This window comes from Opisthorchis viverrini (genome assembly GCF_000715545.1).
Source record: "Opisthorchis viverrini unplaced genomic scaffold opera_v5_199, whole genome shotgun sequence".
In the NCBI taxonomy this organism is placed as follows: domain Eukaryota; kingdom Metazoa; phylum Platyhelminthes; class Trematoda; order Opisthorchiida; family Opisthorchiidae; genus Opisthorchis; species Opisthorchis viverrini.
The window spans coordinates 657,545-673,887 of NW_008751857.1; the positions used below are offsets into that span (position 1 = coordinate 657,545).

General features: G+C 44.7%; 1 protein-coding gene across 1 annotated transcript in view; it reads left to right on the top strand.

Moving 5' to 3' along the window:
- Positions 1-12,667, top strand: part of T265_08093 (hypothetical protein) — a gene marked incomplete at both ends in the record, with an annotated part of 63,017 nt that extends 50,350 nt beyond the window's left edge. The window contains 4 exons of the mRNA XM_009173792.1: positions 5,449-5,789; positions 7,420-7,731; positions 8,040-8,504; positions 10,654-12,667. Coding sequence (XP_009172056.1) covers positions 5,449-5,789; positions 7,420-7,731; positions 8,040-8,504; positions 10,654-12,038 — 2,503 coding nt within the window. The remainder of the gene's footprint in view (positions 1-5,448; positions 5,790-7,419; positions 7,732-8,039; positions 8,505-10,653) is intronic.
- Between the last annotated feature and the right edge of the window lie 3,676 nt (positions 12,668-16,343).

The following is a 16,343-nucleotide window of genomic DNA, read 5'->3' on the forward strand; positions in this document are numbered from 1 at the left end:
CAAATTCGGTGGAGCGACATCTAACTGTGTGCTAGTAGTGAGTCAATAGCACTAGAATAAGTGGAACAGATGAGAGTGAATATCCTAAGTGGTATTGGAAGTTATTGTTTATTGTTGACTAGATCAGAGTAGAAACATGCCAGTCGGTTGTCTTTTTCATCGAAGATCCATTGTAAACCTTGTCACACTATTTCTTTTGTGTCTTATGGCGCTAGAAATATGGCTATTCCCGGATTTGTCGGCACTCCTTCATAGGTGTTTGCGCATGAATGTAGGGGCACTTTCCTAACCCGGACACATGATAACCCCAATGTAAGAGGAAGAATGTTTTCCGGGTCAACTATTCATTCCGACTTATCAAACGGGCAAAGGACAAGTGGGTTGAATTATGGGCAGAGTTCCCACCCACTTGGCGATCAATATCGGCTCTGTTGTGTAACATTTCCGTTCGTTTTTTCCATATTCCAAGTGTATCTTCGAGTCCTGTTTCTCAACCTTGGAAGTTGTATTAGTTCTGATTGCAGTGTGACAGATGAGGTGAATGCACGAATCTGCAAGGCTCGGGCCGCGTTTGCTAACTTGAGACACCTATGGCGTCAGAATGGTTTATCCCTGAATCTGAAGGGACGTGTGTATCAAGCTACAGTACGGGCTGTTTTGTTGTATGGCTGTGAGACTTGGCCTATTCGAGCAGCGGACCTGAGACGTCTTCAGGTGTTCGACAATCGTTGTCTCAGAACCATAGCTCGTGTGGGTTGGTATCGGCGTATCCGTGAAAAGGCAATTAGTAAGCGGGTGTTCGGTTGTTAAACGGGTACTTCCATTGAAGAATCTCTCCAGCACCAGAAGGTGCGTTGATTGGGACGTGCCCTATGCACACCGTTTGCCGAAGAGAGTGTTGTTTTCCATGCCCAACTCAGATTGGCGTAAACAGAGATGTGGCCAACCCTTGACTTGACAGAGGGGTATGAAGGAGATTACGAAACGCTTGGATGCTGTCGGTGCTACTCGCTTTCCAGGGTGGGGACGACGTGATCCTCACTGTACCTTGTTGGAGACACTACAAGATATGGCTGGCACCCGATGTCAGTGGCGTTCTTGTTGTCAGTTTCTATCCCGATTGCCTGAGTGAATGTCTGGAGGTGTAGGCACCTCGGAATGATTGTGTTAAGCTAGCACTAAGTCCCTCCCCCATCCACCTTTATTCTTTTCTTTACAATAAGGCTTTCAAATAAGTCATGGCTGTACGGCAGTGAAGCATTGGTGTTGAGCACTGATGTCATGCTGTCGTTGATGATGATGATGATGATGATTGGAACACACGGTGTACGTGTGTTCGGTGGACTGTCCCCGATGCTCCCTCACCTTTGAGCCACAATACCAGACTGTTAGGAATCAAATCGGTGGTCGAACCAGTACTTATTTGCCTCCAGCGTTTCTCTATGGATCAAGTCAATCAATCAATTTATCAGCAATAATTCTTGTGCCATAGGCACATTGTTTCCAGCCGCTGCGTGCCAATACACACAGCTTTCTCAAAGTAGTATCAGACTTCGGTGGTCTGAGCTTTAATCAGTACAGGATATTAAACTTGTCGTTTTTATTGATTGGTCTGCTTTCATCGTCTCCACGATTGACTGGCGCGTAGATTGTTTAGATTACCTTGCAATCTGAGAAAGCAAAACTAAGTTTAAGGACTTTGTATTGGTATAGGCTATTAGTTCTGCTGTAGTTTTCGTGTCGGCTTCCGCTAAAAAATTTATATTAATCTGGTTTGGCAAAGCCATCTCGCATCTGAGCCCAAGCTTCTAATCATGGGAGGATAGTTGGGCCGATAAAGTCTGACAGAAACGTCCCAGTCAATGTCAGCGTACATTGAGGTTTTTCTCGTTTCTGTTTAACAGGCAGAGTCCACGTTTGAGGTGTTCGTAGGTGGTGCTGTTCGGAGACTACAATTAGTTGGCATAGATACTTTGATAGTCGAGGATTATGTAGATCTATCTACCTTATTACTCATGTGTCGTTCGTTCGTAGATCTTGGAAGATTTCAAATTGTCACGATACGGTAGCACAGAGAGCTATAAGTACAGACTCAGTTGTCTAGCTCGGTCCATTTCTCATGTGTTCCGCGTTCGTAGATCTTGGAAGATTTCAAATTGTCACGATACGGTAGCACAGAGAGCTATAAGTACAGACTCAGTTGTCTAGCTGAAACGGTCCATTTCGGCATGGGTATACCGTCCTCACTCATTCACAGTTTGACTGGGCACATCAGTAATTGAATGAACGTGTGCATTGTGCTTCGGTTTTAGTAGCAATTACAGTTCAGCCAATTATTGATTACATCCGAAAATCGGGTGGGCCACACTAAGCTGAACGCAAGACCCCAAAGGTCGAATCGGTCGAATGCAGTACTTGGAACATAAAAATGAAGTGCTAGAACCCGTACAAACTGGCTTCTGTACATCGCATTACGTAACACGGATCAATAGCTGTGATCCCATAAAGATGTAGTAGGTGGTAAACAATACGGATTTCATACCCCGAATTTTGCATCAGTTCAAGTCACCAGGTTCATAATATAACGTTATAGCGATATTGAACTAGGTGGGTTAGGTAAAACAGTGGGTAACAGGTTGGTGAGTGTCCAATTTCAGCTAACTTTCAGGTTGAAAAATAAGAAAAGAGGATATGGACATCACGGAAACAATGAAACGGGAAACCCTGTTGTACTCAGTAGGAACAAAAAAGGAGAATCGGTACTCGAGCGACACGCTCATTTGCAAATCAATTTGGTTTTCATGGGAGGCTCAACTGAATCTCTCGTTTATGATATTCTACAACTGAATGTGCTGCACACAGGCCGCCTTATTTTCAGTTGGCGCGATATTCGAGATATCGCACGGTTGCTGAAAACTCTTCTACAGTTCAATTTGGATCCAAGTAGAACATAAGGTTGACGGAAACTAGAGGATTGGGCCTACCTGATGAGCCCCAAGAAGGGCGAAACCGGTCGTGGGCTGTCGAAGAGTTTTCAGCAACCTTGTGAGTAAGTTCCTTTATGAGAATCGGTACTAAAATTCTGTACGCGTGAATGTTCCCACCTTAGGACATCATTATCCTCCGATGGGAATCTCTTCTGGTTTGAAACCGCTTTTCTAAACGGTGAACACGAACAAGGGTTGATGCCCAACTTGAGGTTAAATATGACATTCTCCACTTAGATAGCGGAAACGTTTCTGATAGAGGTAGAACTCTGGGCTTCTGCTTTGTGTCTGATGAGATTCAACTCGCGTACTGGAGGATTTTTCCTCCAAGAAGACGTGGATCGGCAGCCAACCGCAAACCGGTTTATCGGTTAACACGTGGTGTTTAGATAAAATATTGCACCTGCTTTTTGGTCGAAACCCTAGTCTGTCGTGGCTTGAATCGTGCATATAGGATGTAAGTGTGTTACATCTGTTGTGTGTTGAGTCACTTCGGTCGATCTGTGCTGAGGTCAGGGGGTGCGCGAAAATAGCCCAAGCTAGCAAGTTCAAGTTGGTTTCACGGAAATCACCATCCCAGTGTCTGGCGCACTTGGATGGTCCGAATTGAATGTCGGAGTGTTTTTCCTGAACATCTTTCCTAGGAAATGTCATCAGTTTTTGGTTCGATTTCAGAAATGGAAAATAACGCGATTTATATGTTTTTTGGACGTGACATGTCCGAAACTGCCGCGGGAACTGATCCAACACTCGGTATCCTTAGATTAGTAGCTATTGTCTCGCGGCTTGCTACATGGTGTATAGGTTAGTGAGGAATGAATTAACATTGTGTTCACTTTCCGTAACGTCTCCCTACCAGCTATTGAATTGTGATTCCCGGCCGGTCACTGCACTTCTTCATGGGTATTTCTAAATGGATTTTCATGTTATGCACACGTTTCTAGCAACACCCTGGTGATGTGCAGCTGTTTACCTGCAGCACACGGCAGGTGCATTTGGTCATAATCGGAGAAAAAATCAAAATAAGAAAACCACCCTCACCCTGATCTAGTTTCTCAGTCACACCACCATTCTTCCGACTAGATCTTCCGCCGCCCCGATTAGAGGCAGAGTGAGATTGGAATGCCGGATTCGGCTGCACACCATATGTTCTTATTTCTCCCATTTGTAGCAGCTTTTCACTGTCTGGACTGGGTAGCCAGCCAGAAATGTGAATTGGTCGTGAACTAGCATAGATTCGGTTTTCTAGTCTCTTGCTGTTAACACAACAGAAATGGTCTGAAAATGCGGTTTGATCCAGTATAATCCGCTTTAGAACGGTCAGTTCCCCTGAAAAGCCTCCCTCCTTGAGGTAATAATTTTTGTCCGTTCTTTCAAATTGCCCCTCCAGATAAAGGTAAACTCAGCGCTGCATTCAACCTGAAATAGACTATGCAGGAAAATTTTCTAAAAGCAAAATGTTTATGCACTACATAGCCCAAAACTCCGTGGACCGCCAGTAAGTGTGGATAACTATGTTTAGCCAGTTTCTGTGCACACTTCATACCATGTATGTACAACATTAACTTAAACCTAACTGATGCCAGCTTTACGGAAAACGGGGGACTCGTTTATGGCCATTTGTCGACCACTCACATCTAGTCAGCTGAAATGCCATTATGTGAGGAATCAACCTTTCTGGTCTTGTAACTCCCTCGGACAGGCGATTTTGTCTCACCAGCTGATCACCCGGTGGTTGCCGGGCACTTTAGAATTCTTGAACGTTCATTCCATGGATTTCTCGGGTTTCACCACATACCGGCCATGCTCACATTGTCGACCACATCCTTTACTTACTTACTCCCAAATATATAAACATCGAAGAGGGATGTTGGTTTCAGGGTATTTATGGTTCCTTCCCGGAACAGTCAACCTCAATATGTTAGGTCAGTGAATCGGCCATTTTTTCAACCCATCCAGAAAACGTCGTCCGTTTTCTGTGCATTTTTTATTTCTAAGTTGCATTATTTTAGAGGCGACTCTTCTGTTTGGACGTCTCAAATGTTCTAACATAAACGTCGCATCCACTTGTGGCCCTTGCTGTGAGCGTCGTCGATTGGGCTAACATGCAGATGATGGGCGTGGGCCGTAACCACTTGTCAGTTTTCTTCGTTTTCGTTCCTCAGCAAGAGACAACTTGGCCAGATTTCGAAGTCCTGCGAGCAAACTCGGTGAATTACACATGAAATTGTTTGTCCTTTATTTCCGGACGTTTGATTCCCTTTCGCATTCAGTGATTCTCAGTTTCTCTTAACGCGTTGCGGAAAATCCGCCCTCTGGATGGATGCCTCAGACTCTTCCTCCTCATAGTCGACATTAGTGTTCAATACTGATGCTTTGCTGCCGTATTCTCACCCTCAGTTGATTCGACCAGGTCTGCCGTCATAACCCTTGGCCTTCAATGTTTTCTTTTTCGCCTCAGTGACTTGGCCGCTCGGAATTGCCTGGTGGGCAAGCAGCAAACAATCAAAGTGGCTGACTTCGGACTTGCTCGGTGCATGGAACGTGATCTGACCTATCAGGCCCACGAAGGCGCCAAGTTCCCAATTAAATGGACCGCGCCCGAGGGTTTGGTTTATAATCTCTTCTCGACCAAATCCGATGTTTGGGCATTTGGTGTGCTTTTATGGGAAATCGCCACCTACGGAAAAACGCCTTATCCAGGCGTCGAACTGCAAGATGTTTATGTTCTGTTGGAGAAAGGCACACGAATGAACCAGCCGGAAGGCTGTCCGGAACCAATATACAAGCTGATGCTACAGTGTAAGTGAATGTTAAAATGAGTATCATATCCGTTTGTTGGTTATATTCAATGGATTTCACAGAAGTCAAACACCTGTTACCAGCATCTTCTTGAACATTGTGTTCATGTGCTTAGTTTCTAACTCCTTTAATACATAGTATCGGTGAGTCGGCGAAGTCGTTTTTAGTTTCTAACTCCTTTAATACATAGTATCCGTGAGTCGGCGTCCATTCTCCGTATTATCAAATTGTTCAAACGACTGGTTCCTGTGGTGCAACTGGTTTGATTGAGTTTCGACACCCAGCTTGCTCTCATCTTACTTCGAGCGACTTTTATCCCTCGAATCTCACCATGTTTGCAGCCATCCGGCAGCGTTCATCACAGATGGGAAATATTTCTACCGTACAACTGAATTTTGTTTTCTTGGAAGTGCGCTTTTTTGGAAATCCCATTGAAATTGTGGGGAACTACGTTTGCGAATTTTGATACAACAAAATGTATTTCCTGACCCCGAAAAGCTGGTTTTCTTTGAGGATTCACTTCTCTGGGTTTAATTCCCTATAGCATACAAAGCATAGTGATGGACTTTCGCTAGTTGTAATGAAACCAAGGCGCTCTAAATCTCTAGGGACTTCCTAGTGCACTCGCTCCATTCGAAGGCTTTGAAATCCGTCGATAGGGACTCTCCCTTTTCGACTCCAAATTGTCTACTGGGGTTGGGCGAACACAATTAAGTAGCAACTTCATGTCCAGTTTTGGAACTTTCCTATGGGAACACTTTGGTAGTTCGGTATAATTCTCGGGACTTGTAACCAGACAATAAATTTGTGAATTCTCAGTAGAGCCCACAGTTTTATAAGTATTGACCTAATTGAAGCTGGTAATATAACTTTCTGACAGCGAATCACACCAAGAGTCTTTGAAATGCTGCAATGTTGTTTTACATTGAGGCGCCGACTGTTCTGGTTATTAAGAGATATTGGATCCATAAATACTATGCAGAACAAACAGCTGATCTTTGTAATTGGTCTGTTTGAGTTCCAGTTCGGGGTTCCAACGGAAACTCCTGCAAATGTCGATCAACTGCATGTCCTTATCATCCGTTCATTCATTAAAGATTTGTCCCCTTCATAGCGCTACACCATAGAACGGGGAAATGTGATCTAGTGCTGTGTAAAATTTACGAGTGTTATATTCGGACTGAATTGGAAACATTAGCAAACAAAACTAAGAGTAGCAAACCATGTAGGCATTGAAGGAGCTAAAATGTATTTACTGCTTCCAAGTAGGATATTCCTTGTCAAACATTTCCGAGCATGTTTCTTGCTTGGAGGGAGACACTTAGTGGTCTCCTATAAACCACTCATCCATGCAATTCAACATTCAATCTAAATTAGTAGCGTTATTTCCTCTAGCCATTACCTCTTCTAGACAATGTTTGTGAATGTGTATGTAGTGCTCTCGTTATCTAGAGAATCTCCTTTCAAGACCTCTTCAATGCCAACGTGGCTGCACAACTGAGCCTTTTTGTTGCTGATTTGTCCAAAGTGTATCCGAATGGTGCGCTTTTCAAACCTTCAGGAGGATGTATTTTTGAGACTTGTCGTTTTTCGGAGTTCCTTTGGTGATTATACCATTTTCCATCCTCAGGTTGGCAATGGCTTCCAGAACAACGGCCTACATTTAGCGTACTCTTAGGTCAGTTGGAAGCAATGCAAAAGAGTGCCAGCATCGAGGAGCAGGTGGCGATAGAATTGGCTCGTACAACTCAACCAACACCCCAACAGTCTGTGTCGAAGCCATCCTCATTTTCTTCAAATCAGTCCTGCGCAACACCTGACAGGAAGAAATCCGCCAATGTTGGGCAGCCTCATCCGCCTCTACCTCCTCGTCCACCACCTCCCAGACGTAGCACTAGTTTCGACCGGCTCTTAGAAGAGCGACGACCGGCAAATGGCCGAAGTGAGTGGCATCCTTTGTAACTATTCTGGAATATTCCATTCTTCAATCTCAGAGAGGGTTAATTACCGGCATAAAATGGGCTCAGATAAGGAAACCACGTATCATTGCCTATGACTGCCTTCCTCTAGTTCAATCTAACTTATTGTTGTAGCTTACTGTTCTAGAACAAACAGAACCTTCCCACTGAGGATGTTTCTCAATGTCAGTTTTTCTTGTCCAACCCGTAGTTTGTCCGTAGAATACTCGACGCAATGCCATTATGTTTCATTGTTTTCCTCTTACGTTGTCTTGTCGTTTTCTGGTCACAGGTAGTCCCGCCTCTGATGAGGGACAGTTAGACTCCGGTGTTGGTGAACCCAGCCCATGGACTCCAACTCGGAATTTGCGCAGTGATAATCCAAAAATACAATCCACATTACCGGTACAACCCATTGCTTCCGAGGCACCACCTGAGCGGTTTCCATTGACTGGCTCTTTAGGTAGGAAGCGAACAGCACCCCGTCCGCCGCGTCGAACTACTCCAGTGAAGCCAATCGTATTTGATTCCGATCAAATTGTTGGCGATTATCTGGTTCAAGACGAACTCCCTCCATGCCCCGCTTCGGGCTTATCCGCAGAGAATATAGCTGATATATTCCCGCCTCCACCCGCCGAATTTGAACCTTCAGGGTCACAATGTCATGGCAAGAAAAATTTAAACAAATCTATAACCGTTTCTCAATTGCCATTATCCCAACTGGAATCTTCAATCCCACCTCTGATGACGTCGTCAGGTAAGGAAACTCGAAGTTTCACGGGAGTGCCATTCGTTTATTGATAGCGGGTCGTGTGACTGTTGATCTGAGCTTGGCAATCGGCTTGCAAACGTTTCGTCACCAGGCGAGAAGACATCATCAGTGACACCGGACGACATAACTACCAACCATCTATTGATGGTGTCTCCTCGATTGGGGCGAAACTTTCGCAAACTAGTTGTGAAGCTCGGTTGACATATCACCGAACACCTGGCAAACTACCAGTAAAGGCGCGCATAGTGCCAATATTCCGGTGCATTGCCCTTATTTTCCTTAAGGTGGACAGAGTGTGTCATATTTGAAGCCACAGTACATCTTTTAGCACATGACAGTAGAATCGATTCTAACTAGGCTGACCATGGGAATGCTCAGATCACGGTTTTGAGGGCGTTCAAATGTCTGATGTAGAGTTTGTTCACTGTTCTTTGCTTATTGCGTTTCAGAATTCTATTTGCCAATTATTTGTTAAATGCTGTTCAGTTGTGAACTGATGCTCTAACCTCTGCTTTTCACCAATGTAGGCGACTTTGTTGGTGACTGCGCCATCGAACCCTCATCTCTTAATAACACAACGATGAGCGCTCACATCGACTTCATTGCTTCTGTTTACGTGGGAAGTTCTATAGTCATCAGTTATTTCTGAAAGATTTAACCAAAGTACGACTTTACATGTCAGCCTCTCACTACAAAATAGAAGAGTAAGCAACAGTTAACAGAAAAATAGGTTCCCTTGTCTCGGAACGAGCGCGCGAGAAATTTTTTGTTATGCTTATGCCACCGTCACCCCCAGCCGTTCGAGGTGAAATCATGCCTTGGACTGGACGTATCGGCCTCAGAAACCTTGAAAAAAGTTTGCTTTGCAAACTATCGGTTTCCAGAAAAATGAGAGTGCCTTTTCGGGGGGCCCATGCAAGTCAACAATAAGCAACAAAACGCCACGTTGGGCGGATTAAAAAAAAACGTTTTAGCACTCAGGTTTTAAGGGACTGGAAATAACGATAGAGCAGGAATACGATGGGCATAAGGGTGTCCATGAGTGCGGCCGTCCAGCTGAAGAAAAGGCAGGCTGAAAGGAACATGCCTACCTGTATGTCTAGTATCCAAGTGATTCCGAAGAAACACAATGCACTATTTCCTTTCCCTCCCCAGATCACACAGTTTCATTTCCCCCGAAATTACCTTTGCACGACGGCTTGACACTTGTCTTAGTTGTTTTATTGTGCCCAAAAGCGTTTTTTTTTCTTGAGGTTCTATGTAACCATGCTTGAGATCCTTGTGTCTTTCAACCGGAACACTGTCTTTCTTCGTGGGTACAAGCGACAGGTGTCCTTTTCGGAAAGCGTTTGTCGCCGCGGATAGCAGAAAATCTTGGTTTTCTCAATTTGTTGTCGGTAACGGCAAATGTGTGAGACGTAGTTGAGATACACAAAATCCCCCCTGTATTACCTTTGGGTAAATCGGTTGACCGGCCCTGGTCATTGGCGTTTTAGCGTGTCTTGTATGGCAGAACACATGCCCACCGGTTTTTCTAACCGCATGATGCAGCGAGTGACGGTCAGTAGGTTGCCCGGCTATGTTATGAGCAAAGTGGTCTAGTCGTGTGGCAAATCACGCATCATTAACCCATTCGCGGAAAGAATTGCATATGGACCTGTCTGCTGGATTTCGTGGCGACCAAAATAGTGTAAATCCAACAACCCTCCGTCTTTCCGCTAACTCTGATGTGGCCTCGGGATGATGTTTAATAACTCGAAGGGTGTTCGACTCTCTGAAATGCGATCGCCTCCCTATTTCGGACGCCTTTGCTTGTTTTCTAGATGGTACCGGGGTGGGAATACTTCTGTTCCCTTGCAGCACGTCAGTACTTTCACTTTCACTTGTGAAAAATTGATGGCATCGCCCCTGTATCTTATCCCCGTTTTGCTTTCCAATATGATTACAATTTTAGTGTGTATGCGCACCTGCATTTTTCGACTGGTATACTTGTTATTTTCATTGTGTCTTATCTGTACTGAATTTTCGAATTCCTCAGCTTGCCGTTTTTAAGATCACCTGCTCTCAGTTACTTGGTCGTTTTGATAATGCGCCCTTTCAATGTTGTTATCAATGGCTTGTGTCTACCTTTCAGCGATCTATCCGGGCGCTGTTCCAGATTCCTCATGCACGAAACCCGCTCGCCCTTCCTGTCTTTCATATTTGAGCTGTATTACTAAAACCCGCCTTGTCAGTCAACCGTCGAGCTGGTCTTCAAAGGCTATCGGACAAAAACCTTGCGTTTCTGATTCATCCGGCTTACATGATAAAAGTAAGAGTCCCACCCAAACACGACATTTCAGTGAATCTAACGCCGGAAGACCAATCTTGAAAACAGAGATAAATAGCTCTCGTCTGTTTCCATCCACGACAAATTCTAGTTCACTTGACACAAAGCAGTCCCCTATCCGTCGCCCAACGGTTATTCCCGTCCCATCGGCCGATTTCCACGACGAACTCAGACAACGCTTGCAGTTGCAGTCACAAAACCAAGATGATGCTACAGAAGAGATGCGGAAATCAAACCGTGCTCGTCCTCAAAAAAGCCCAACGAAGCCTGCACTTAATGTATCCAATGGAAAACTCAGTGAGCCCGCGCTTGAAGCCTCTGTTACTACTTCTTCCGGGTTCTTCACGCTGCCTCGATTAAGGACAGCACACACGCACCGCTCGACGACTGGACAAGATCAGCAAGCCGTCGCTGAAACTGCTACCGACTCCTCGTCATCCAAAATTCTCCCTTCCGAGACCCCTGCCCAAGTGGTTTGTTCATCCCGGATACCCGCGGTAGTCGAACAGACTTCCCTGATTAGTCCGACGCCTCCTGTACCAACATTACGTAATCACAAGGTTTGTAACTCCTGGGTGGCCTCCAAATCTAACAAAAAACGACTTAGCTGGACAGGACCCGCTGTATACCAATCTGGCGATTCTTCCCTGTCCACTCAACGTGCCCAAAGGTTCTGTTTACCTACAATTCTATCCACATCATCTACAGCACTAGATACGGTTGAAGTGAATACACTTTCATCCACCCCTACTCGCAAGTCCATTCTCACCCAACTCCTGAACATATCCAACACGCTAGCTCGTCTCAAGTCTTCAGTGCCAAATCCCAATGGTTTCGCCTCGGAAGTGGAACAACTTATAGCAGTGGCAGATCAGCTGGAAGCCTGTCGGGTGAACTGTTCCGAGTTTATCGATCAGGCTACGTGTCCTGCGCGAGCAAAATTTAGTTTCCGTGACCGGTATGCTCCGCTGCAGCAGATGAGTGATCTGCTCCGTTCTAAGAAAACCGATACGGAACGTTCCAGCTTGTTGCAATCTGCCGTTTCGGCAGTCGATGATCTTATTACAGAGCTCATGAAAATTCCCGAAACAATTGATAGTGAGGAATTTGGATGCCAAACGACAACTAGCCCGTCCGCAAGAGATGCGAAAAAGACTGATAACATGCCCGTTGTGATGACTTCAGTCTGATGCTGTTGTATTAATGAGTTCTAAACCGCCAACTGCTTAGCCATCGGTGCAATTTATGAAGTGTTTTCTACTCACTGCTTGATTATTTTGTACAGTTGCATCTGCTGGTCCCAAGGGGACCACCCATACACCCGGTTTCATTCCTCTCAATGGTTGTCGATGCTTGATCTCTTCTACAATGTACATATTCCAATTCACCGGCCTAAGCGAATGGATCAGACCTTTTTCCCCATTCGGTTTTTTTACACTTTGTGCTGACAGAAAGAATCTCCTTTGGGAACCTCTCGGAAACTGTGAGGTTATTCGTTATTTATTTAGTCTACTCATATTACGCAAATACCAATCAGTTCTCTTATTTCTGTTCCAGTTCGCTTGCTCGCTCCTCATCCCACTAACGAACCGCACAATCCACAAGCCTTTCAATTAACATTGCTGGTGGTGGTTCTGTTCTGTCCACCATTCAGCAATGGTTGTTTTCGACAAGAGTTTTTTCTTGCCATGATGATATCCTCCCGTTTTCATTCATTCATTATTTGGTTTTTAATTTGTTGTTCCAAGTGTTTTGATCTTCCCATGTCTAACTCTGTCTCGCCTAAACACGGTCACACACTTGGTTGTTCATGTCTCCAAACCCATTGTCTAATAAATGATAGTCATTGTTTTGAAATGTTTGACTCAAATTTACTGGTTTCTGTCCCAAATTCTGCTTACCCACTCGCGAAAGTCTACCATATCGGACCGCCCGTTGTTAATTCTTTTCCGCTTAGTGCTTCAGAAATTTCCGGCCTCTACCTACCAGTCTTGGCACCAGTGCTATCTGATTCCTTGTAGGTCGCTGCACGATTCTATTTTCCAAGGAAACATTGAATAATTTTCTTAAGGTGGCTGCTAGTCTGAATCCAGCGTCAAGGATTTAACATTGGATATCCCTTACATAGCTACTGTGCAACCCCGCAAGGGACATGGGGGATGAGACCGCTAATTTTATACGGGCTCAAGAAGGACTCCAGGGTTAGGTTCGAACGTGGTTGGGATTTCCAGGTAGGACAATTTAGTGGTCGCTTTGATGACTGACATTCCACTGCTGAGTCTCAGCTTTCCAACGGGAGCTTTATCCATTTTCTAATCGGTACCGCAATCCGTGTGCAGTGCCTTGTCTGAGATGGCTTAAACATGCACATTGATCCCTCATGAAGAACCTGACATTCCTACGGGCGCAGGCAAACGAGATCAAAGCTCATCGCATGTCACCCCCTATACTAGTTTTTCGTGACCACTCGTCACTGATATTAGTTTTCAAGTCCCTATAGGTTGTCGCTGTTGTTGGACCTTGTTCTCGGGTAGTGTGGTGTATCCGATTTACTGTTGACTTGGCTGTCTATTTATTCCATGTTATTAGTAATTATCTCTCAGTCGGATGCGGACTTTGTTGTTTGGTCGGCCGTAATATACGACCCACTTCGTTACTACTGTTCTACGGTGGAAAGTTGTCAACTTTTTGAATAACCAACTTGCTTGTCGAATAACTGGATTGGCTCGTCGATTCTTGATTCGTCACTTCGTTGTTTGTTCATGCTGGTTAGAGTATGTGACCGGCGACATAGGCATACTAGATGGAATTCTAAACAGGCTCTCTGACGTTTTCGGAGAGAAGATTACATCTCTTAGGTCTATCGTGCAGCTAGGGAAAATTTGTGTAAATGCGGAACGATACGGAGTCTTTTATGTCCATTCTTTCTATGTAGATGATCTGAGGAAACATAATCCTTCCCGAACTCCTTTGTGGACCATTTTGTGGTCTTTTGTATGCGAATTTTCGGTGCTTCAATACAAGTGTATCTATCGCGAGACGTAGTGTTCCTCAGTCATATATCGGACTATGTTATTCAGCGTTTGCGTAAACTACTTCAGCGCTTGTCATCAAACCGCCACTGTGATGGATTGGGAGGCTAGATGGTTCAAGTGGTTAGAGCGCGAATTTGCTGATCAGAAGGTCCGTGGTTCGAACCCGACCTCTGCCATTCGACTTCCCCTGTCTAGGCTTGGGCAACCTGACAGTATCTCAGCCCTCTTGCCTCCTTCGTGTGGCATGGCAGCTAAGCACCGAAAGGGTGCTACAGCTGGACAACCGTGATAGATTAAGTTAGGTTCTATTTGGTGGCGTAAAGATGTAGAGGACAAAAAAGGCACAAACTGTGGATAAGATACCAGAATTCGGTCAACAAGTCAGTGCTGACTTTTACCCTTTTGCGTTGCTCAGGAAACATCCCACTATGATCTGTTAATTTGAAATATTTTCGCAATCAGCACCCTTTAAGTTCCATGCAGAGCTGCTTGCAACTGACTTTAGATAGGAGGCATACGACCATCTACATTCTAACAGCCGGTGTGGATATCACGAGGATATTGTTGGATTCGAGTTCCGTCAAGAAACTCTGTGCTTTCTATTGACATATTCTGCTGTATCGTTCCAAGAATTGCCAGAAGCTTGTGTTTTATGTGGTTGAAATGTTGAACTGCGCATATCCGTTATTTTATATTATTGATGGTCGACCGATGCGTCGGTATCGACCTGCTCAGTACGATCGCTGATTCGGGAAAAGTTGGATGTATCCGGCAAAATTGTGTGCCGATCCTTCTTACAAAACGTGAATTCCGGGGCGCTATTTTTAGGAGCAGTTTACTTTGTAGACAAATGAACGTCTACTTCTGTCTGACTCTAGTTTCCAAAATTATCCAGAGAACGTAAAATTGGAAACAACCGGGTTGAAATTTTACGACAAACAGAATTGACTTGTTTTTTCTGGTCTAAGCAAGCAGACCCAACTTTCCGGTGTTGAGTGTCCGGAAATTGCGTGAGACTCGTAATGAGTTCATCTAAAGGTAGATGAATTAAAACTCTTCTCTAACAGTGCATGTGTCCGACCAACGTATTTTGTTGGTAGCCAATAAGAAAGGTCTGGCATAACCAGTTAACCGATAGTTATTAGAATACTTCGAAGAGTTGGTAAACCTGCTACTCAGGAGCAAAACGGTCCTTCCTGATATTCTACCATTCTAACTATGTATGTGCAGCATTTTATAGTTCAGGTAGAAGCTTTTGGATGATTTTCTCCCATCTCCGTCTTGTTGGTACTGGAGGCATGTCGATTAAAGTAGTTTTATCCTTCGGTAGTGAATTTTTTGTTTTCTGAGGTTGTTCAAGCAACCAATTATCAACTATACCCTGTGATGTATGTTTGCGACTGATCGTAAGCCATAGCAGAGTTGCTTGTTCGCTCATTCTTGTATGTGTAGGGTAATGATTACAACCCTATGTGAATTATCCGGAATGATTACGCCAGGACGCGAGGACTGTTTAAACGGAAGCGATGCGTGTACATATTTTTGCCACTCTGCTGTAATATTGATCAGTGCGTTAGCTACGGTATATATTAACCAACAGAACCTAGTATTAGCCAGACACCGGCTGTCTATCTTCCGCTGTATGTCCACCACCCCACATTCGTGAAAAGTGTATGCTACTGATGAAGTATGCAACTAGTCTATGGTCTGGTGTCCAAGCTCCTGCCCGCATCTGATATCAGTCTAAATTGGACACGGAAAGCAACACTCTTCGGCAAACGATGGATTGGCTTATGCAATAAATGGCCCAACAACGTAGCTTCTGGTGCTGGACACATTCTTCAATGGAAATACCTATTGAACAAGCGAAAAATTGCTCTCTAATTGCCTCGTTAGGGGTTCGCCGACACCAGTCCTCATGACCTAAGGTCCTGGGATAACGAGTGTCCAACACCTGAAGACGTCTCAGTTCCCCTGCTCGAACAGACCAAGTCTCACCACCATAAAACAAATCAGCCCGTACTGTAGCCCGATGCACATGTCCCTTGAGATTAAGGGATATACCGCCTTGACACAGGTATCTCAAATTAGCAAACGCGAGCCGAGTGTTGGAGATTTATGCATTGACCTTATCCGTCACACTACAGTCATAATTAATACAACTTCCAGGGTATGTAAAACTCTCCTTAGCCTCGAATGCCTCACTGGTTTGTAAGTGGCGTGTTAAGTGACTGCATTTCCGGGAGCATAACCTGACACTTTGTGGATGCAATGTGCATACCAAAGGCAGGGATGACTATGGTGAGTTCATCCAAAACATCTGCTCCTTCTCTTTGAAAACATGAACGATATCGTCTGGATATTCCAGACCAACGAGGTTTTCGTCACAAGTCATCGGAACACCGGGGTTCCGGAGACCTTCCAATGTTCGTTTCATTATCCTATCGATTACGAAATCGA